General features: G+C 43.0%; 1 protein-coding gene across 2 annotated transcripts in view; it reads right to left on the bottom strand.

Moving 5' to 3' along the window:
* The window catches only part of SHCBP1 (SHC binding and spindle associated 1), a 31,903-nt gene extending 21,587 nt beyond the window's left edge, over positions 1-10,316 (bottom strand). The window contains exons 1-5 of one of the 2 annotated variants that reach the window (XM_037878066.2): positions 10,107-10,316; positions 7,355-7,528; positions 6,801-6,916; positions 2,033-2,241; positions 651-743 (exon numbers count right to left, since the gene is read on the bottom strand). In XM_037878066.2, the coding sequence (XP_037733994.1) occupies positions 651-743; positions 2,033-2,241; positions 6,801-6,916; positions 7,355-7,528; positions 10,107-10,242 (728 nt within the window). In that variant the 5' untranslated portion in view covers positions 10,243-10,316. Of the gene's footprint in view, positions 1-650; positions 744-2,032; positions 2,242-6,800; positions 6,917-7,354; positions 7,529-9,583; positions 9,676-10,106 lie in introns of those variants that run through there. The other variant, XM_043526394.1, reaches the window with a different exon arrangement.
* Between the last annotated feature and the right edge of the window lie 14,427 nt (positions 10,317-24,743).

Here is a 24,743-nt window from a genome sequence, read left to right as displayed (position 1 = left end):
GGACTGAGATATCATCAAATATGAGGAAAAAACCCTAGAGAATTGGTAAAGCTACTTTCCAGTGATTCATTTCAGGTATTTAAAAATGAGTTTCTAGTATATTTCCAGAACGTGCCCTTGTGTGCTGTTGAAGTTCCATATGGCTGGATGGTATTAAAAACCACATTCAGAAAAACCTAATACAACGTAATCCTACTGGGGAAAGAATACACATGCCTCCTTCAGCATCACTAGGTTTTTCTTTTAAGTTTTCCTCTATATTCTGTTCCATTTGGGTTCTTATTCCACACCCAGAGGTCTCTGAGCATCACACACTCATCTTAATTAGGATTACACTTCACACTTGAAGTCAAACTAGTCTTATGTTTGAAAGAGGCTATACCTGGTTTTGGAACGCCACCTAATGGAAGGAAGAGGGTTGTGCCAAAAAAAAAAAAAAAAAAGGCTAAGAAGAAAATAACTGGCAATGAAGTTGTTCGTTTCCCCTAGATCTCTTTCCAAATAAAAGATTTCTAGCAACTGATAGTAATCTGAAGCTGCAACCGCCTTGCTTTGCAAAGAGTTTTGCATGAATTCTGTTTTGTCGGTCACTACTCCAAAGCTTCCCCTTCCAGCCTTCTTTAAACTAAATGTTAAAGAAAGTCACTTACAGTCTCAGTCGAGGTTCAACACATCTGACAAAATAATCGAAGTCATCCTCATCCTCTTCATCCCAACTCCTCCAGATGTGCTGGTAGAAAAACCTTTTGAAATAAAGCAAGTAGTTAAGAGTGCGCTGTCCATCGATGAGCCCAGTCACTTTAACAAAAGTTAGGACTGAAAATAAAAATGCAATAAATTGAGGAAGACATCTCAAAATATTACACCTCTCTAATTCCCATATCACCCTCCTCCAAGCTATTCAGTACACAGAATTTCTCGATATTCCTTGTCTGCTGTAAACCCTATGGGTAAAGTTTTCAAAAATGCCCAGAATGACTTAAGAGCATAAGTCCCATTCATTTTGACTAAAGTTATGCTAAGCACCTAAGTTACTTTTTGAAAATGGGATTTATATTGCTATTGACTTAGGCATTTTTGAAAATTTTGCTATGTGTCACTCCAATTCAAATTCTTCCACTGCCTCCTCTCACTTTCCACATTAAGTTTAGCATCCTCACCCTTCAGATGCTCCTTCTGGGCTTTGAGTTGATCAAACATCTATTAGCCATTACAAAAGCAGGATCCAGGAGCAGCATCCAGGGTCTTGCCTTCTCACTGGGACACTGTCCTGGAGAGTGGGGCCCCTCACCTTAGTTTTAGTCTTCAAGTTCAGTCCTTGTGGCTGTTACTAATCAATTTCTCTAAACCCTATGAAGTGTGTGTGTATTGGGGGGCGAAAGAAAGAAAGAAAAGGAAAAAAGATCTTAAAGAAAGAGCTAGAAAATAAGTAGGGAATGTAGATCAGGGACACATTGGAGAAACAGCAAATAAGGGAGATGTAGCGTGCACACGGTAGGGAGAGAGAGAAATCCGGGAGAGAAAAGAAAGAAACTGAAAACATTGCAGGGAAAGATACACCACAATGAATTATAGGGGAAAGGCAGAAAAAGTGCAGTGAAGGGAGGAGGTGAGAAAGTCTAGTAAAAGCAAGGAACAGAGCGAGTTACATCTTTTAAACTTAGTAGAAAATTATTTGGTAATGAGCTACAATGAAACCCAGCATGCACATTTGATTCCTTGTGACATAGCAACACTGGTGTTTTTCTTCTGGTCCTTCAGGTTAGTTCTTGGGCTAGCAACCATCAGGTTTACTTTTAAAACCCGGGTCAACATAGCCCCAGGAATGGTCTCAAGAATTCACAAAGATGGGAGTATACCAAAAGCTCTTTCTGAATGGACACTAACAACATCTTTTACTGTAGGTGCATGTATGAAACCCATACACATTATTTATTGTAGCTCAGATGTGATGCCTAAACTATCTGACTCTTTTAAAATTAAAGAAACAATAGTTCAGGAGACAATTAGCCATTTATGAACATTTTCCTACCTGACATGCTCTATGGCCAGGGCTGTCTGGTCAAACTCTCCTGATTCATCAAACACAACCCACAGCTCCTGCACTGGTAACTGATGCTTCTTCAGCTCCAAGAGCTCTTGCATGCACTCCAAGGTAAAGGTGCTAACATTGGAGTCACACAAGAAAGGCTCACTGAGCCGAACCACTGCTTTCAGAGCGGAGTACTCCACATCCACAACCTGATATGAATAACACAGCTATTAGGGTGGCTTTAGACAGAACAGTGCATACAACCAGAAAAGCCAAAACACACACACTCTTATTATAGAAGCCAATCAGCAACTTTATTAAAGCATGAAGTTTTTTTAAACACTACATATGGCATTTTATTCCAGAAATGTCTGCGCATGTATATTTGAAATTATAACCCCAAAACAAGCTTCACTGCTCAGCAAATACATACATATACATACATCGCTTTCCATCTTCAAAGGACTGTACAAACACTGAGCCTCAATGTCCCTGGGAGGACAGGAAGTTACTATCTTCTTTTTACAGAGGCAAGGGTTAAGGACCCGATTTTTGGATATGCCAAGTATCTGGCAGCTCCCATTGACTTCACTTGGAGCTGAGGGTGCTCTGAAAAAAAAATCCCAAGGGCCTTGCAACAGCCCACAGTGGCAGAGCCAGGAATAGCAAGAATTCCTGTGCACTAATCCCATATTTAGCCCAGTAGGCTGCCATGCCCTTTGGCTGGAAAGTGTTTCAACAAGGACCAAATGTGGCATGGGGAATCCTAAAGCAGGTCAATCCTTTCCCTCTAAGTTAGGGAGGGCAAAGCTGATCAAACGCAGGCCTATGTTGCCGGAAAACACGAACAACTTCTGCTCCTCTAGAAAGACAAACACCAACATGTTTGCATGTTTCTACTTATTTTAAGATTGCAGTTTACTTGCAGGTGTTGTAAGTATGGGATGGGAATAGCATTTCCCTTTTTTAAATGAGAGTTAAAAGTTGAAAATCAGATTCATGTAGAAGGTTCACACAAAGGCAACATAACGCCTCTCAGCGCCACGAGTCCTGCAGACTTTAGCACGGCCATAAGCAGCAGGAGTGCACACAGTGAGGAATTATACCTGGCTGAGACAGGGGGATTAGAGGGGGAGGATTTTATTAATGAAAACCTTAATACATAGAAAACTGGTGTACGTTTTACATTCAGATAACAAGGCTGAATTTCTACATCCTGCTCTAGGCTTGCCTCCCTCTGTCCCAGCTTCCATTCCTCTCTGTGCTCACAGTCCCCTACACCTCCATCATAGAATCACAGACAGGCTGGGCTGGAAGGGGCCTCGAGAGGTCACCAATCCCATGCCCCTGTGCTGAGGCAGGACAAACAATATGAGGACCACATCTGACAGGTTTTTCTAACCTGTTCTTAAAAACCTCCAATTTCCCCATTCCAGTTCTTAACTATTCTTATAGCTAGGAAGTTTTTCCTAGTAGCTAACCTGAATCTCCCTTCTGCAAGCCAAGCAGATTACTTTCTGTCCTATCCTCAGTGGACACAGAACAAATGATCACTGTCCTCTTTATAACAACTTTCTACAGACTTATGCCCCCCTGCTCAGCCCTCTCTTCTGTAGACTAAACATGTCCAGTGCTTTCATTCTTTCCTCACAGGTCACATTTTCCAAACCTCTCCTCTGGACTCTCCAGTTTTGTCCACATCTTTAATAAAGTGTAGTGTCCAAAACTGGACAGAGGATGTCTTAGGTCATTTCAACACTGCAGGCGTTATAGCAGCATAGTTACAGCATCAGAGCTCTGCCACTGTCACCTTGTAGTATAAACAGACTATAGTGACAGAAGCGTTTGTGTCATAGTAGGAACTCCACCTTCCGGAGCAATGAGAGCTAGGTCGACAGAAGCATTCTTCCATCGACCTAACTGCATCCACACCAGGGGTTAGGTCGGCATAGCTATGGCACTAGGGTGGGCAGATTTTTCACAGCCCTGAGCGCTACAGCTGTCGACGTAAGTTTTAAGCATAGATCAGGTCTTACAGATGACACTTGTTAATATACCACAGAATGACACTTGCCTTTTTTGCCACAGCATCTTACTGTTGACCCATTCAACTTGTGATCCACTGTAACCTCCAGATACTTTTCTGCAGTACTGCTGCCTAGCCAGTTTTCTCCCCATTTTGTAGCTGTGCATTTGATTTTTTCTTCTTTGGTGTAGTACTTTGCACTTATATTTATTAAAATCATCTGGTTGATTTCAGACCAATTCTCCAATGTATCAAGATCATTCTGAATTCTAATCCTGTACTCCAACGTGCTTTCAAACCCTCTCAACATTACTCATATAAAATTTGCAGATGAGACAATCTGTACTCCATCATTCAAGTCATTAATGAAAACATTGAACAATACCAGACCCAAGACACATCCCTGCAAATCTTGATAAGTCCTCCTAGTTTAACAGCAAGCCATGATAACTACTCTTTGGATAGGTCTACACAGAAAGTAGACCCCTGCGGCTGACCCATTCCAGGCAACTCAGGCTTGCGGGGCTCAGGCACTCTGGGACTCTCCCATCTCACAGCAGAAGTCTACACAGCAGTGAAACAGCACCATAGTCTGAGCCCTGTGAGCGCAAATTGGCTAGCATGGACTAGCTGCGGGTGTCCAGTTGCTGTGTAGACATTCTTTGAGTACAGTTTTTCTAACCATTGTGCAGTAATTTCATCTAGACCAAATTTCCCTAGTTTGCGTATGAGTGCCATGTGGAAATGTGTCAAAAGCCTTAATAAAATCAAGATGCATCATATCTACTCCTTCCACCCTATCCAGTGACACTGTCAAAGAAGGAAATGAGATTGGATTTGTCAAGAGCAAATCACGCCAAACCATGTTGGCTATTTCTTATCCCCCTGGGTTTGAACAAACTGATTGTACAATAATTTGTTTCAGTATTTTTCTGGGTATCAAAGTTGGGTGACTGGTCTCCAATTCCCCAGGTCCTCCTTTTCCCTTTTTTTTGAAGACAGGTATTATTTTGACCTTCTCCAGTCTTCTGGGACTTCACCCATTGTCCCTGCATCATCCCTTAGATGTCCCACATCTTTTGATTTGCTTCCTTCTCTGATCTCCAAAAGAGCCCACATTCTTAGACCAGAAACTACAGCTCCATGTCACCCAGTTACAGTCCTTCAGTCACCTGCTTCTCTGCACAAACCCCCTTCTCCATGTAACCCAGACGCTGTTAAACACTAGTGTATTCCAAAGGGGTTAGCAACAGTGGGACATTTTTGCCAGTTAACCTCAGTGTAGAGAAGACCAAATTGTCATTTGGGAAGGCTGGTAGTTGCTTGACCCACCTTGGGAGAAACCCAACTGAGGGCCACATCGTTAGGCATCTGCCCCTAACACCAGGAAAACCCATTTCCTGACCAGAAAATGTGAAGTGCCGCATCAGCAAATCCTAAACTACCCAAATCACGACAAAGTCTCATATGGACAGCAGACAGCAGCTGGTGCTCTCAAGCCCTTTTGCATACCTCTGCATCCCTCCAGTGGTTCAAATGTCTGCGTGGCCCTAAAGCAGGGGTCCGCAGCCTTTGGCACACGGCCCATCAGGGTAATTCACTGACGGGCCGCGAGATGTTTTGTTCACATTGACCATCCGCAGGCACGGCCCCCCCACAGCTCCCAGCAGCCACGGTTCGCTGTTCCCAGCCAATGGGAGCTGCAGGAAGTGGCATGGGCCGCAGGAACGTGCTGGTTGTCGCTTCCCGCAGCTCCTAGTGGCCGGGAGCAGTGAACCGCAGCCACTGGGAGCTGCAGCCAGCCGTGCCTGCAGGTGGTCAACGTAAACAAAATGTCTCACGGCCCGCCAGCGGATTACTCTGTTGGGTCGCGTGCCGAAGGCTGCCAACCCCTGCCCTAAAGTCACATCCCTGAAGGACTGATACTATTGTTGAAGCAGGTCTAGCTCATTACAAAAGACCTCAATGCCAGGATTTGTTTATACGAGAGAATACTTGAAAAAAATTCAACTCAATAACATCCTTACTAGTATAATATAAAAAGAAACATTCAAACAGATAAGCAACTTCTAAGGCCAAGGAAACACAGAAGGAAAATTCCATGTTGACACCATCTTTTCTTGTCTTAGAAACTGCAGAGAGTGCCTAGGAGGTGAAATCTATTTAAATTCAGGCTTTTATAGGTTCAACAGTTTTTTGTTCAATAGAACCAGATGCAAAACTGAGACATAGAACCAGACTGCAAATTGTTTTCACAAAGGCCCAGCAAGTAAAATAAAAATGCAGCCTGTACAGCTGCAGCTCTATAGAGCAAGAGAGGCTGTCCGGTGGATAATTATTATTTGTAGTATAGCAGCCTAGCAGACCCAATCAGGGCCCCATTGTGCTAGACAGTGGACACACAATAAGACAGTCCTGGCCCCAAACAACTTACAATCTGCACAAAATGCATTACAATCATGAGGACTAACAATTAACTGCACCTCATGTGACTGTCAATGGTAAGTTTCTACATGTCACAAGTTGTGCTCCTGCATTTTCATGTCCAAGAGACACCACCACTCAAGCCACTGCAAGCAGTTAAATAGCTTTTCGCCTAATGCACTATCCTCCACACTGAGAATTAGATGTGAAAAATATGCTATTTTCGATCAGCTTTAATTAAAAAGAAGTGATTTGCCTGTTAGTGGAGTAAAGTGACGTTAATTGGAGACAAATGTCTAGCAACTGAATTACATTTACCTCGACCAGCACCTCAAACACATTAGTGCGCCAGATTGCTTGCCATCCAGATGGTTCAAGGACCTTCTCTAAGTACTCAGCTGTGAATTCTTTTACCTCAGAGGCCTTGCAGTCAGCTAAAATTAAATTAAAATCACTTACAACATGTATTTATGCAATAAAAGGACAAAAGGAATCAAGTTCACACATGAGCAATTAAAGGGAAGCTGAACATAATGGGGTTTTAGTGTTCCTTTATTATGTCAGAAGTTGTCTTCAACTTTATTCTGCTCAGTCTTTTTATTATTTGTATTGTTGTAGTGCCTGGGATTCTTAATCACAAACCAGGACCGTGTGGTGCTTGGTGCTGAATAAACAGCAAACAAAAAGACAGTCCCGACCCCCAAACAGCTCAGACCAGAGGACTGGAGAGGGTACTCTCAGCCCCCCAAGAACTTCACAAAAAGAGCAACTGCCCACCTGACCACCCAAGTCTCTCATCTCAGTTATGTGACTAGAGTTAAATAAGCGGGGGGGGGGGGGGGGGCAGACATGGAAGCAGAAATGTCACTCACCCAAGATGTAATCCTGATAGGCTTTAAATCGCTCATAAAACAAAAGGTGATTTGTTTGGAACGTGTCCGGGAAAAGCACATTCCCGTCTGGCACAATCCTTCCTAAAATGGTCCCTGATTTGTCACGACTCCCATAGTCACTGCAGCTGTCGTCATCATCTTCTTGGAACAACTCTGAAGGAAAAAAGTCACAACCTCAACTCAAGTACTGTTCACTCTTTCATTCCTATCCCAGGCTAAGTGCAAAATCCACACATGCCTCCTCTCTAGACCATATGTTAATTTACTGTTGGAGTGGTGGTTAAACAGCTAAATTAGCTTTTCCATTTTTCAGGGATACACACACTTGCCAAAACAGGGTTTCCCTATCTGTTGGATATAGGACCAAACAGGATTTTTATAACTGAGATTATGCCTTTTTTTCCATTAAGTGTAGTATAGAGAATGTCTGAAAGGCTTTTGCTAATAGAATGGATTTCCCCAACTACTTTTTACATTAGTAATATCAGGATTGGCAAGCCTGGTTTGACTGGATGACCTCTTGGGGCAAGGTCCACCTCTTGTAAGGGTGCGCAATCCACTTTGTAACTGAAAGGCAGATATGTTAAATTACATACATGTGACTGTCGAGCCCACCCCACCCTGAAGCCTTCATTAGTCACTGAATAAGCCTTAATAAGACATTCGAAAAAATCAAATCTAGCTAAAAATATATTCCCCTCAATAGTTCAGTTTTCAGTCTCTAGTGCATGTCAGTTTCACCAATTCACCTGTCACCCCAGGCATTCTACACTAGAGACTAGAATAGTTTCTAACAACCAACTCAAACACAAATAGTTCAGTGTGCCCATGCTAGTGATGCGGACTTCTGAGCCAGTGCAGTTTTGTCCAAGTTTCACAGCTCAGCCATTTCAACTGCAATGCCTTCTAGACAGCGAGCCCAGAGTTCCCCACAAGCCTGCCACAAACAGCGGATTCTCTGACACTTGAAAAAGCTACAGTGCTCTGTGGGACTGGGCTTATCTGAACCATGCTAGTACCATCCACACAAGCACAGACTGAACACGTTCTCATTCTGCTATAAGCAATGAGGCACAGTGGATAAGGCACTGGACTGGGAGTCAGGAGCCCAGGGTTCCATCCCCAGTTTGGCTGCTGACCTGCGATGTGACCTTGGGCAATCACTTCATCTCTGTGCGTGTTTCTCCTCCCCTTCTTTTTCTGTCTGGCCTGTTTTGTCTGTAAGTTTGAGGGCAGGTATTGCAGCTCCCCATGTATTAGTACAGTGCCTGGCTTAGTGGGGCCCCAATCTATTAGAACTTCTAGATGCTGACACATGTAACCCAGCTGGATCACTTGTGTGTGGACGCAAACCTTTTACAAGTGTTCTATGGGGACCAAACATTCATAGTGAATTTCTATAGTGTAGAGAAGATCTGAAGTTCTGATGTAAAAAATACAAAAAACTGACGAAGACCTTTCCGGCCTTTATACATCACAAAGCAGAAGAAATGGCATTGCCCTTTCCTCTGCAAACTTACCTTTAAAAAAAAAAAACAGCTTCCGTACGTGGATTATCCACACACATGGATTTAATGGGGAACAACTTCATGTGTAGATACCCTTTAAGGTTCCTAGTTGCACTGGTGGCCTCAAGCCTCTTAAGGACTTTCCAGAATGCTACCCCCACATCAATGATGTGTTAATGTCAGAGCCATATAAACGTTAAAACAATTACTCTTTAAAGTCTAGGACAGGTCCAAACTGCACAGCTGTACACCAGGTCGTTCCTAGCCAGGAGCAGCACTTCTATACCTGGCTAAATCAGCCCATGAGCAACCTGCAACTACAGATACCATGGACACAGCAGAAAGGAACATTTCAGCCGTTGGTAGGGAAGTGGGAGAAGAAAATTCCCCCCTTTCCCTACCCACCAGGGTCAAAAATTCAGAGGTCCTACCACCACCCACCAGGTTTTGATGGGCATAGTGAAGGGACACAGAAGCTAGTGCCCTGGGAAAGTGTTTCAGGCAGACACCCACTGATACTGAGGAAGAGCTCTGTGTAATCTGCATCTGAAAAAGTGGGTTTTTAACCCACGAAATCTTATGCCTAAATAAATCTGTTAGTCTTTAAAGTGCCACAGGACTCCTCCTTGTTTTTGTGTAATCTCAAAACCTTGTCTCTCACACAAACAGAAGTTGGTCCAGTAAAAGATACCTCACCAACCTTGCCTCTGATATCCTAGACCCGACAAGCTACACCACCACCGCATACACTCATTGATCCTGTCCCTTAGACGTCAACAATCTTCCTACAATTTATCACTCTGACATCAACCGTTTGTCACCGAACTGGAGAGCTGGGTGGGGACAGAAAAGGCAAGAGCGAAACCTCACCCCTGTCTCAAGGGATCAGAGCCTAGGGGGGCATTCAGTGCATCCTCACACACTCGGGGCCCAGCGCTGATGGGGAGTGGGCACGTTAGCGAGGGGCCCGGTGCCAGCGAAGGCTGCTACCGTAGGACTGGAAAGTAACTTGCAGACTAGGAGGGGCCATGGGGCAGGATGCAGGGAAACTACATTCCACGGATCCGGGGGGGGGGGGAGAAGAGCGGTTATGGGGGAGGGGACCGAGGAATTATTAAAGCACAGGGTGCACGTTCCGGGGGGGAAGTACAAGGGAGGGGGAGTGTGGGGAGCCAGGGGGAAATATGCTCCCGGGGAGTACAAACGGGGGAGGGGGAATGTACCTTGCTTCAGGCCCTGCACGTTCCCCTGCAGCCCGACACCGCCAGCCGCCGGGACCAGCTGCGGCCCTTCCCCACCCCCCTTCTCTTCCTCCTCCCCGTGCACCGCCAGCTGCGGCTCGGGCTCCCCCTGCGCCATGACGAACGGCTGCTCCGCGCTCCCCGGCCCGACAGCTTGGCCCCACCCGCCCCGAATACTTCTCGGAAATTTCAAACTTTCGCGGCACCGAACCCGTCCCTCATGTAAGCACGACGGAGGATTCTGATTGGTCGCAAGGCGCCGCGGGCGTTGTGGGAGCCAATGGGCAGCGGGCAGACAACCCTGTGGAACGTTGACCTGTGGAAAGTGCCGCAGGATTCCAATCCGCGGGAAGGCAGAAGGCGTCGGATGGCCGGGGCGGCCAGAGGGCTGCTCGGGGAAGGGGCGAGGTGGGCTGGGCTGCAGCGGGGGCCGGCAGGCGGGGTGAGCTGCGTGAAGCTACAGCCAGCCGCGCACGCTGTATGGGCCGGGGCTGGCAGCACGGTACGGTGCTTTGCACCCACCACAGCGGCCTCTGGGGCCTGTTTCCCTTTCCTTCTAGCCGACGTTTACCAGACCGGTTATAATGGCAGTTAACAATAATGAAATATTTACTTGGATCACTTAAGCCCAATGCTGAGATCGTTACAGGGATTTAAGGGCACGGGGGGGGGAGGGCTTGTGCTGGTCCTCCAGGGATTTAAGTGCACGGGGGGGAGGGCTTGTGCTGGTCCTCTGCACTGGGGTGAATTTCACCCTCAGTGCAGAAATGTCAGACTCCTGAAACCACACATTCCTGTCAATAAAATGTTCATGCTTCTTTCTGTGATATCCAGGTAGCAGAGTTTTGCACAAGATGTAATCAGTCTGCTTGGCAGATTAACAAGCAACGCATTACAGTATTTTAGTCTGGAGGAGAAGAAAACATGGGTTTCTCAGAATCAGCCAACAGCTAGACATCCTGATTCTAGCCTTTCTTTTTTAGGTGAAAGTGGGAAGCGTTCATAATGTGAAAAACATAATGTTCCAAGAGCAATCTGAATCAAAAATTCCAGAGATTTTTACTGATGGTTCCAATTTAAATGTACAGCTGATTGAACAGTTTGTTATTGCTATAAAAGACCCTTATGGTTAGGGCTCCTCATACAGGTTTTATCCAGATATCTAAATTGTTCCAATTTTTACAGCCCATCTCTGACTTCACTAGGTTTCAGCATTCTTCTTTCAAATATTTTAATGGGTAGTCTTCTTTCCTATGTTATAGTACTTTCTACCTGCCACCAAAAAAAATCATTTGATACACAAAGGAGTTAATGCATTTTGTTTGTTGAATCAAATTCATCCTCAAAATTGGGCTTTAGTGGAATTTAACTTGTGCATAAATCTTGAGTTGGCTTCCATGCTCAGGAGTGAATTTCACCCCAAACTCAAAAGCCCTGTATGCCTCTTCTTGAGGTGGGCTCCATATAGAACCTTGGAAAGATCATAGGGGGGAGGGATAGCTCAGTGGTTTGAGCATTGGCCTGCTAAACCCAGGGTTGTGAGTTCAATCCTTGAGGGGCCATTTAGGAATTGGGGCAAAAATTGGGGATTGGTCCTGCTTTGAGCAGGGGGTTGGACTAGATGACCTCCTAAGGTCCCTTCCAACCCTGATATTCTATGGTTTGGGGGGCAGATTCTTTGACTGTTCCAAAGGACTGGTCAAGAGTCTAGAGTGAATGTCTCCAACATTATCAAAGGTTAAATTCAAAATGAGGTGGACAAAGGTAGAGTTAAACAGGAAGAGTCCAGTTACCGAACCCTGTGGATAAAGAGGAGGTAACTAGCGCTAGTTATAGCAAGAGACATTTTGGACAGGTAGGAACAAAAAGTGGAGAAAAAGGTACCTGAGATAAGAACAGCCATACTGGGTCAGACCAAACGTCCATCCACCTCAGTATCCTGTCTTCCAACAGTGGTCAATGCCAGGTGTTTCAGAGGGAATGAACAGAACAAGTAATCATCCAAGTGATCCATCCCCTGTTGCCCATTCCCAGCTTCTGGCAAACAGAGGCTAGGTACACCATCCCCTGCTCATCCTGGCTAATAGCCAGTGATGGACCTATCCTCCATGAATTTATCTAGTTCTTTTTTGAACCTTGGTATAGTCTTTAGCAAAGAGTTTCACAGATCAACTGTATGAAGAAATATTTCCTTTTGTTTGTTTTAACCTGCTGCCTATTAATTTCATTTGGTGACCCCTACTTGTTGTGTTATGAGAAGGAGTAAATAATACTTCTTATTTACTTTCTCCACACCAGTCATGATTTTATAGACCTCTATCATATCCCCCTTTAGTCGTCTCTTTTCCAAGCTGAAAAGTCCCAGTCTTATTACAGTGGGGAAAAATGTGCTAGCCAACCAAGAAAAATACTTTCAGATAGTATCGTATGCAGCACTAAAGGCAACAAAAATAAGGGGATCAATGTCCAGTGGAGCAGACCATTGACCACACAGGAAGTTGGTACCTCAGCACAGTTTAATACTGGATGGGACAGTTTTGCTTACAAAACCATTTTGTAACTGTGCTACAGCTGTGTTTGTAGGCCCGTTTTCCAAATCATTGTAGCATTCTGCTAATATGGGCTAGGTTCTAGAAGAGTTACTTCTGGAAATGAAGGCATCTCAAGTCAGTTACATGCAAACTAAATAACAATGGGCCCAAAACAAACCTCTGGAGCAACAACTGAGTTTAGGTGAGCGGAGCTATTTTTAGGTTAATGGAGATATAATATGACTTACACTACACTATTTTGCCAGTGCCTCCTTAAATAACAATTTTAATATATGTTAAGGTTATTTGCAGACTGGGGCCTAAATCTCTCTTGCCTTGCACTCTGTGTCATCCTTTACATCAATGCAAAATGAGTGCAGTGGGTGTGAAATGCTACCAGATCAAAAAGGTAGCATTCGGGGAAAGCAGTAGATTTAATATTCTTAGACTTCAGCAAGCCTTTTGACACAGTCCCACATGACATTCTGATAAATAAGCCGGAGAAATGTGGGCTCGACAGAACTACCGTTAAGTGGATACATAATTGGTTAAACAACCACAAACAAAGAGTAAGCGTTAATGGAATGATGTCAGATTGGAGGGAGGTCTCAAGTGGGGTTCCACAGGGATCTGTCCTGGGTCCGGTGTTGTTTAACATCTTTATTAATGGCCTGGATGTAGGTATAGAGAGCATACTGAGCAAGCCTGCAGATGACACAAAGCTGGATTGGGGCGTGGGGGGTTGCCAACCCTTTGGAAGATAGAGCTAAAATTCAATGGGATCTTGATAAATAGGAGAACTGGGCTATAGACAACAAAATGAAATTTAACAAAGACAAATGTAAGGTGCTACGCTTAGGGAAGAAAAACCAAATGCAAAAATACAAAATGGGGGGAAACTGCTTGGCAGCAGCACTGCGGAGAAGGATCTGGGAGTTGTGGTGGATCACAAGCTCAACATGAGTCAGCAATGCGATGCCGTTGCAAAAAAAGCAAATGCGGTTTTAGGTTGCATTAACAGAGGCATAGGATGCAAGTCATGGGAGGGAACAGTACTGCTCTACTCGGTACTGGTTTGCCCTCAGTTGGAGTACTGTGTCCAATTTTGGTCATCTATGTACAGAAAAGATGGAAAAGATTCAGAGGCGAGTAAAAGGGATGGAATGCAAGCCATATGAGCAAAGGCTGAAGGAACTGGGTATGTTTGGTTTGGAAAAGAGGAGGCAGTTGCTGTGCTGCACGGAGCAGCGACCCAGAGCAGCCGGCATGAGAAGCGCCTGGTCCCACCCCCTCTGCTCCCCGCCCAGGCCCAGCTGCCAGGAATAGGAGGCAAGCATGCCAGGGAACAGCTGCAGCAGGAGGACAGAGCCCCTCTCCCTTCCCCCTGGCAGGACAATCTGGGGATGCACTTTACCCCGCATGCCCCCCCTACTAGTGATGTAAAAGTTTAACCGGCTAACTGATAACCAAAACTGATAAGACTGATGCTTAACGATTAAACTCCGCTGCCGCCCTCCGATTGGGGCTGCACTGCCGCCCTGTGCCCTGGATCCCGACAGCCAGGACCCTGGGCACGGGGCCGGCAGAACTCCTTAACGGTTAACTGTTTAACTGTTAAGGAGTTTAACTATTTTTAACCCCTATTTACATCCCTCCCCCCTATGCATCACCTCTGCCTGGGGATACGTCTACACTCAAAACTCTGCAAGTGGTGCAGCTGCACCACTGCAGCGCTTCGGGGTAGATACTATGTATACCAATGGGAGGTATTCTCCTGTCGGCATAGGTAATCCATCTAGGTCAACAGAAGTATTCTTCCATTGAACTGGTGCTGTCTACACGTGGGATTAGGTCGGTATAGCTATATCGCTCAGGGGCATGGATTTTTCTATACTGATGTAAATTTCTAGTGTAGGCCTGGATATCTACAAGTTTATTACTACCATGTATGTGTTTTCTGAAACTCATTGTTTAATGGATATCACCAAAACCATGGCCCCGATCCTGCAAAAACTTGCTCACATGCTTAGCTTTTAGTCCTGTTGAGTCCAATAATTGACCTATTCACAATAAGAAAAAGACCAAAGCTGCAATGCCTATTTATTGTAAATCTCTACCATAATCCTGTAATAAAATAAATATAAATATTATGAGAACTAAATATATCTGGTTCTGATCCTGCAAAGACTTAAGCGTGTGAATAATTTTTACACACCCAGTCCTAATGTCAGTGGGACTAATCAGATGTGCAGTCACTCATATGTGCTTAAATTTTCGTAATATTGGGGCCTTAGAAATTAACAATAAATACATCATTTTAAAATAATGCCATTGTTGTAGTATATAGAGGATACAGGAGTACTTTTTCACAATGAATAATTTTTATTCAAATATTTTCCAACATGACATCTTTAACAAGTGTAATGACACAATACAAATATCAAAATCTTATCACCAAAAACAATGGATCTTTTCAAATGGTTTTACAGAATCAGGGATTTGTTTGGGGAAGGAGGGATCGCTTTAATTAAAATGGCCACAAGGGGGCCACCTAGCATTTCTAATCATAGTTCAAAAATGTATTTCGATACTTGTCTGTTTTTTCACATTCACTTTTAGAATGTCAGTTATTTGTGCAACAGCAGCACAACCTTGCTAGCAATTTACATGTTCAGAAGAGAATGAGGACCTGATTCATCACTGCATTACATCACTTTTATGCTAAAGCAGACCCACTGAAATCAAGAGTTGCTCCAGTGTAAGACTGAAAGAAAACAACAATGGTTCAAAGAAAAGGAGTACTTGTGGCACCTTGACTAACAAATTTGTTAGTCTCTAAGGTGCCACAAGTACTCCTTTTCTTTTTGTGAATACAGACTAACACGGCTGCTACTCTGAAACCAATAATGGTTCAGGCTCTGAGTCTCTTCTAAGGTATATCATCTGTAACCCTTTTGACTACATTCTGTGCATATCCACCTTGATTTTAACTAAGAAATTTTGATCAATTATAAAATTAAAATTAATATATTTAAGTCCTCAAAAGACGACATATGAAACAGGAAGTCCAGGAGTGAAATCCCTGGCTCCACAGTCAATGGTAAAACTCCCATTGACTTCCTTTGGACCAGGATTTCACTCCAAATTTCAGACACAGGCTCCTTAACAGGGCAGCCTGCACTTGGACGATCAAAGTGACTGAAGAAGCCTGTAGTATTGTTTAACCTACCTGGAAGCAGCAGCTCCATCTAGAGGTTGCATAGCCCAAACCCTCCCTCTGAAACTGGCACCAGGCTGCACGGTCAAGTTCACTCATTTATATCAGGACCATCACTGAATGTGCCACACTAACCACAATCATCCCTTTCTGTCCTAGAATTAGGAGAGAGATGATACATAGTCATTTAAATCACAGCATCTTTTTGAGAGGAGAGTGGGGAAGAATTTGCATTTTAGACAGTTTACCTATATGAAGGGGTCAGGCAGGGATTTTTCAATAAGTATTGGCAGATAATTCACATGTAACTTGGAAAATGCTACAGGAAGGAGCAGATGAGGCAAAGGAAACCCGAGGTGTGCTGGCAACACTCCCCAGTCACTGTTCCCTTTCGGCTCCTGTCTGGGAAGTTGAGAGACACCGTTAACAAAATGTATTTCAAATAGCTGCTTAGCACAATGTATTTAAAATTGTTCAGCTGCCTTAGCTCTGTCCATCTGAAATTCCACTTATGTGTTTCCATTCGGGCTTTTCCATGCTAGAGCTCTCAGCAGTGGTTAAATCCTGCTCCACCTCCAAAAAGCTGCAAAGTACTGATCTGTGCTTTATGGTATGAAAATAGCCCCCAACTATGCCATGTCATGCTCACAGTCACTAGACAAAACCCATTGCAAAAAGAATATTGGCCTTGGCCTTGACCGTGCAACATGCATGCAATGCCTTCTCTCTACACACTGCCCTTTCCCCGTTTGTCCACTGCCAGCTTCTTCCCTTCATAACCACTTTATGTCCCTGCACTAGTTTCTTTGCTTCATGTAGACACCTAGTGGGGTGGGATTTAAAACAAATAGGACTAAATTCTGCCCTCAAATACACAAGTGACTTATACTGGAATCAACAATAGCTGTGTGTGACTCTAAGGGCAGAATTTCACACTTCTGGCAAACATTTCTTCATAAGATCAGCCTTTAAAAGAAACTGTGTTTGCAAATTATGAGTATCTGAAGCGACATTAAATCTTAATTACTATTTGGGAGCTTGTCCATCCATTTATAACAACACATCATTTCTGAGCATGATGTGAGATTTGATACAATATTTCCCTCATTTAAACAGTAAAGTGACAGTTATTAACATAATTTCTTTATTATAAATCAACTGCATTGAAATGTGTCAGACACTAGTCTCCTGTTTCACAAATAATAATGTCTCTCATGGGAAGGAAGCTTTACTGACTGAATGGGGGTTTTGAACTCAATCTCCACAGTACATACTGAGCAAAATTGTATTCATGTGTTGTACACAGAATGAGAGGGAGAGTGAAGTAAGGGACAGAGAGAAAAAAAGGAAGAGGGCTTAGAGAATCAAATGAAGGTGAGAGTAAAAAAGGACTGAAAAAGGAGTGCACAAATGGAGGAACAAAGATGGAGAAGATCCTACAAAATAGAGATGGGAAGGAGGATGGTATTAAGGAAGGAAGAAAGTGGGAGAGGGGAATTCAACTGAGATGGGGAAAGTTTAATCACAAGAATGAGAAGAGATAACCAACATGAATCTGAAAAAGGAAAAAGTTTAGAAAGAGGAAAGAAGCCCAGCTTGGACTAAGAAAAAAATTCAGAAAATCCTTTTTCTGTTTTAGGCTGTATTAAAGGAAAAACTAGTCAGCAGAAAAATACAGAATCTACAGCAGTGGCTCTCAGTCTTTTCAGACTACTGTACCCCTTTCAGGAGTCCGATTTGCCCTTGTGTACCCCCACTTAAGTTTCACTGCACTTAAAAACTACTTGGTTACAAAATCAGACATAAAAATAAAGTCTTTTAATCATAATGTGTTTCAGATGCTGGAAATAGTAGTCATCCTAGTAGTTCACAGGCCTGTCAAATGTGTCCCAACATTCCCCTGCCATGGAGAAATCACCAAGCATGAGGCAAAAACTACTGCAATTCACTGCAAGGCCTGGCAGACTTGGTACCACGTGCTCCTCAGAGGAGAACGATATGCAGCCTCCAGACCTCAGAAAAGCCCAAAAGTTGACAGAGAACTAGTTCCCAACCTTCCTGTTGACAAAGAATTACTGCCAGTAATAGCTCCCTCCCCAGGAGCAGTGTTGCCCCCTCTCTGAGGCTACACGTTAACACTTCGCTTCCCTCCTGCTCCCTGCAAATGAGTGCATGTTTACAATAGAAATAAGAAAAGGAGTACTTGTGGCACCTTAGAGACTAACCAATTTATTTCAGCATAAGCTTTCGTGAGCTACAGCTCACTTCATCGGATGCATACTGTGGAAAGTGTAGAAGATCTTTTTATACACACAAAGCATGAAAAAATACCTCCCCCCACCCCACTCTCCTGCTGGTAATAGCTTATCTAAAGTGATCACTCTCCTTACAACGTGTATGATAATCAAGTTGGGCCATTTCCAGCACAAATCCAGGTTTTCTCACCCCCCCCACACACACACAAACCCACTCTCCTGCTGGTAACAGCTTATCTAAAGTGACCACTCTCCTTACAATAAGAAAAGGAGTACTTGTGGCACCTTAGAGACTAACCAATTTATTTGAGCATAAGCTTTCATGAGCTACAGCTCACTTCATCGGATGCATCCGATGAAGTGAGCTGTAGCTCACGAAAGCTTATGCTCAAATAAATTGGTTAGTCTCTAAGGTGCCACAAGTACTCCTTTTCTCTTTACGAATGCAGACTAACACGGCTGTTACTCTGAAACCTCTCCTTACAATGTGTATGATAATCAAGGTGGGCCATTTCCAGCACAAATCCAGGGTTTAACAAGAACGTCTGGGGGGGGGAGGGGGGATAGGAAAAAACAAGGGGAAATAGGTTACCTTGCATAATGACTTAGCCACTCCCAGTCTCTATTCAAGCCTAAGTTAATTGTATCCAATTTGCAAATGAATTCCAATTCAACAGTTTCTCACTGGAGTCTGGATTTGAAGTTTTTTTGTTGTAATATCGCAACTTTCATGTCTGTAATCGCGTGACCAGAGAGATTGAAGTGTTCTCCAACTGGTTTATGAATGTTATAATTCTTGACATCTGGTTTGTGTCCATTTATTCTTTTACGTAGAGACTCTGAAACCTACAATAGAAATGTAAGTTGACCTATGCTAGGACTTACTGCGGTGGTTCATGTCCACACTACCCTCCTTCTGTCGGTGGTGCACATCCTCCTTAGGAGCACTTCCACCGACTTAAGAGGGGCAATGTGTAGGGCTGAGAGCATGGGCTCGGAGCTCCCTGCTGGGAGCCCGGCTGCCCCCCAGGCTCTTGGCACCCTGTTCCCTGCTGCAGCCAGGGTCCCAACTGTGAGCTCCACGCTTGGAGTTTGGACGGCTCCCAGGAGCCTCTGTAGCCAGGAGCCTACGGGCAGCCAACAGGCTGTGCCCGCCCAGCTCCCCAGCTGAGGATCTGACCCCAAAATTGCAAGCCGCCTCCAAAATAATCGAATATTTCTACCTGAACAAAACAAATAAGTTTTGCTTAATTTTATCTGTAATTCAAAGAGAATCCAGCAAACATTAATGATTTTTTCCTGATATATTATTAGACAGCTCAGTGGAGAGCATGTCCTATTTTGCATACAGCTGCCTTGACACAATGTCCTCTCTTTCTCCCTTCCTCATGTGATGAGACAACCTGAAAGCATAAAAAAGGATTAAAAGACTAAACAGTTTTATCAGCTAACAGCTTTTACTGCTAAATGTCAAATAATGCTTGGCAAGCTGAAGAACTCTACCTACAGCAAGTATGTTTGAAGGGAGAGCCAAGACAAGCAGGAAGAGATGTAGTATCTATCCAGGGAGGAGCAGAAACCATACAAATGCAGGAATGACAAAGAAACTAAAGAGAGAATGACTTTGGGGCTGAAGCATGAGACATGCAGGAATTCAGTGTTCTATTCCTGGCTCGGCCACCAACTTAATTTGTGACAATGGGGCAAGTCATTTAACCGCTTCCTGTCTCAGTTTCCCAATCTCTAAAATGGGGATAATAATACTTACCTACTGCACAAGTGTCATTAATTTGTTTGCAAAGCACGTTGAGGTCTGTGGCTGAAAGGTTTAATATAACTTCACATTATGGTTAATTAATGTGTTAAACATAACCAACATTCCTCATGGCTGGCCTTTCATCTGTCTTTTGCAGCTGTACAAAACTTAAGTCATAAGCCCAAGTAAATTGAATTTAGTGAAGAAACACAATTAAACCCTTGTGAACCTGTATAATTTCATTCTCTCTAAAGGTCAAAGTCAATTATTTTTAATGAAACATTCTGGAGATTCACATTTGAGACTTCTCTAGACCAGTTTCCCCTCATCCAAGTGCGTGTGTGCACACATACATATATACCAAAGATGGAATCATACTCATGGGTGGCACGTAATGGAAGTTGGGGAGGCTAAGCCACCCCAAACCTCGTGCCGCCAGTGGTGGTGCGGGGAATGGTGGATTTGGGGGCCCGGAAGAAAGCTCCCCCTGCCACAGGACTGGGGCTGGAAGAGCAGCAGGAGCACAAAGATTTTCTGCTCTTGGGGCCGCAGCGGAGGGAGAGGGAGGGGAGTAGCGAGTGAGGGGCAGGTCTGTGGGGGAAGAGCCTCTGGGCTCAGAGGTCCAGCCAGCGCCAAGAGCTCTGCCACAGTCCCTCCCACTCCCATGGCCTAGGTCACTCACTCATGCTAAGCATTCTTAAGCCTATGTCCTAGTATGGCTAAGCTAAAATTTTACAGGTCTCAGTCTCGGCCTGTAGGCCTCGCATTTCAGCCATGCTTTACTTATATACATACTACACTCATCATTCTGAAATATCAATCCTATACTTCTGTAATCCTACAATTTAAATCCATTTAGCATACATTGATTATACATGAACTAGCATATAAATTGACCATAAAATCACATTATATACAAAGATAAATGGATGAAAAAAATAAATGAATTGGTTACAACTCCCACAATCTTTATGGCACCCTAAATAGCTTCAAAGATTCTTACTCCTTTACCTGTTGGGCATTTAATTCCCACACACCACATACACAGCTAGTATTGCTAAATCCCTACATTCTCAAAAGTACAAGTTTCATTTTATCAACCTTTGTAGGTTGCCCTCAAGGTAAATCAACTTGTGACAAATTCCAGTCTTTGTGCTCACAAAAGTTAACACTAAGGATTCTGTTTTCAGTCACTTCTCCAGACATGTTTTGGATTCCTACCTAACAGGCCCTGTCCTTTTCCCAGTGAAGACAGTGTTTAAGTGGAAGCAGAATCAGGCCTAATACAAGGATTTTTCATTTAATGTATTCATTATTATACATATATTGGGCCAAATCCTCAGCCATGTTTTATCTCAGGTTAATGGGAACTCTTTAAATCAAGGAGATACTGAGACTTAATAGTCAGGTACATAACTGCACAGGAATGAATTTCATGCAAATGACCTGATCACTGTCTACGCACCACATAAACCTTATTTTGAGATCTGAAGTGGGACTTATGCACAAGTTCTATGAACCTCATAAGTGTTCTCAAAATACTATGCCTCCCAACTACTATCACTAAGCCGGGGTAAAACCTCAGAAGGGTATCTGGAGGCAGTCTCTTCTTCGGATGCTCCAAAGTCCTGGTCAGTAATCTAGGAGGGGAATACACCCATGAGATTACAAATGGCAATCTGATTGTCTTCAATGCTATTGTAGTAATATAAGTGAGACCATAATTTTTGGTCTGTCTATATTGAGAAAAGCAGTGTAACAGGCAAAATAGCAGATAGGCGGATTTTCAAACAGATGTTACAATTTACATTGAATATACACCACACAGACCAATAGGAATAAGTGGACTTTGCGTAAACATGAAAGTTATAAACACAGACCCAACTCTTTAATTAACACCAAGGTTTACTTCACAGAGGCGTAAGTGTATTGCATATTGAGCACTGCGTTTCACCTTATTACATTTTGCCCCTTTCAGAATTTTCACAGCCATTGATGGGAGCAGCCGTTATTGCACCTGCTGCCACCCTGGCTTCCTGTCCCCATGGAGCTGCTGACCATACCTTCAAAAGCATAGCAAAAATGGCTTGGTGTGCAATGATTAAAGACAAGGATGAAGTCATGATTACTGCAGATGCAGAATACCACAATTCATTAGACATCATTATGCGAGGAAGAAGGCGTGCTTGGAGAGAAAGAAAATTGCTTGCATTGATGATTTTGAATGATAATGGCATCTATTCACACACTGTAAACAAAACAAAATTAAATTTACTAATGATGCAGAAGAATGCAGCTGTTGGTGGTGGCGTACGTTGCTTTGATAAATGTTTCCCTTTGTTTCAGTTAAAATTTTGGATATCCTGTTTTAAAATGATTCTTCCTATAATTGTGTGATATCTCAAATGCTTTAGGTTCCTTTTCAAAAGTCAGCTGTGTTGTTATCTTGAGGACCAAAGTGGTGGAAATTGCAGTCCTGACTCCTAAAACATAGCTGCTAAAGGTTGTCAGAAAAAGATCAATTAGCACAAAGTGATTTCTAACAAACACTTGTCACAACAGTGTATCATAGCATCTTTACAGACTGTAAATGATGGGATGGGTCTGAAGCATCTGAACTCTGTTGCTTGGATTAATAATGGCGTGTAACAGGTAATCGGTTCATTTTGGATATTGTGGGCCAGATGGGAGATTATGCCAATCTACATCTAACAAGGCTGTGCCCCTTGATGAATGTATAGCTTTATGCCACTGCTGTGGATGAATTAGTTAACGAAAATCTACCAAAAATCCTTATTTGCTCTATAAATCTGGTGATTAATTTGTTCATAATTAAAAAAGACATACTTGAAAACACACACACACACACAAATTCAAACTAGAAATAAGATACACATTTTTAACAGTGAGGGCAATTAACCATTACAGCAAACTACCAAGAGAAATGGTGGATTTTTCATCTCTTGAAGTCTTCACATGAAGACTGAATTCCTACCTGGAAGTTATGCTTTAGTGAAACATAACATACTGGGCTCAACACAGGAGTGACTATATTACATTCTGTGGCCAGCATTATTCAGGTCTGTCTAGATGATCTAGGGTGCGTCTACACTGGGGGAAAACAAGGCAGCAGTGAGTCTCAGAGCCTGGGTCAACTGACTCGGGCTTGAGAGGCTCTCACTATGGGACTAAAAATAGCAGTATTGACTTTTCCACTAGCGCTGAAGCCCAGGCTCTCCGACCATCCGTGGGTATCTGAGCCTGGGCTCCAGCCTGAGCCTGAACGTCTACAATGCTATTTTTAGTCCTATGAACCTGAGTCAGTTGATTCGGGCTCCGAGCCTTGCTGCCACGGGGTCTTTAATTTTTATTTGGCTGTGTAGACATACTTTTAAAATCTATGAATTGATTCAAAAATTGATACAAAATTCAGATTAAACTTACTAACCTTCTAGATCAATATATTTCATCTGCCACTGTACTTGCCATTCACTTAGGGCCCCAACTGTATGAGCGGTTATCCTCATCTTCATTGTTTAAATTATATTTTATAAAGCAATGAGACAATCTAGTCAGTCACTGGATTTCTAGGACATTCTTGTACTTCTCAAGTAGCAAAAGTCATTCACTTTGTACTTTTAAAGCTTCCCAAGGCAAGCTGCTAATACCCAGAAATATCTGTCATTGCATGACTACATAGCTTTTAAAAATTTATTCCAGGCCCTTTATACCAAAGTAGCTGAAAAACTCACCATCCAAAAACATGTTCTTCAGTAATTTCAAAAATATCTTTAATTCTAAAATCAAATGTCTTTGTAACATTTCCTATTTCTTTTTCGCACTATATATTAGTGCCTGAAAGATAATATTTTTCATTTTAGTCAAATGCAATCTTATCTCTTGTCTAGCTTTTAAAATGTCTATACTCTTCATTTTGTTTGTATGCTTGTATGTGGCACAGCTCATTATTTTGTAGCAGTGCAGATCACTATGTGCCTGCTTAGATATTGTTGCTATTTCTGTACAGTAAGGGAGCAGAAAAGCAGAAGCACACATGAATCTCTTTTTTTCAGATCATCAATATTGGCTTGTTGACAAAGTAGCCAAAGATTATCCTTCAGGAAAGATAATTGCTAATAAATTGTCTCCTCTTTGCTAACTTTATTTCTGAATACTAAAAACAAAACAAAAACAAAAACCTCTACATTCATCATACGTATTACAATTATAGTTCATCAGAATAGCCATCAACAAAGCAATCGTTGCAGCTAAATGTGTATGAAAAATCTCCCCCGCTGCCAAACCAGGGGAAAAAATGGGATGATGCCAAATTTGTTAAAGTCAAATGTCTAACACGTTTTCCTAAAAGTCTGTGAATTTCTCATTATGTTGAAAACTTGGCTTTTCACAGCTTTATAGTCAACAAGCACAATGTAAAGAAGAACAAGCAAATCCCAACACTCTCTAAGATACTTACATGGCTTCCATCACTATAGTATCTCAGTGCCCTGCCCCCAAACTTTAATGTATTTAGCCTCACAACAACACTGTGAGGTAGGGCAGTGCTGTTATTCTCATTATACAGATGGGGACTGAGGCACAGAGAGGTAGGTGACTTACCCAAGGTCACACAGGAAATCCATTGCAGAGCAGAGACTCAAACCCAGGTCTCCAAGACCAAACTAGTGACCCAACCACTGGACCAACCTTCCTCAGTGGAGGGTTATACTTCCTTAGGTGGGGTCAGAAAAAAATGCTTTAAAGCAAAGAGGATTGGGGCTTTATTCTTCACTGTGTTGCACCATTTTTGGTCATTAACAACCATAAAAAGTGACAGGTTTCAGAGTAGCAGCCATGTTA

This window comes from Chelonia mydas, chromosome 12 (genome assembly GCF_015237465.2).
Source record: "Chelonia mydas isolate rCheMyd1 chromosome 12, rCheMyd1.pri.v2, whole genome shotgun sequence".
Taxonomy (NCBI): Eukaryota; Metazoa; Chordata; order Testudines; family Cheloniidae; genus Chelonia; species Chelonia mydas.
This window is presented reverse-complemented; position numbering and strand designations above follow the sequence as displayed.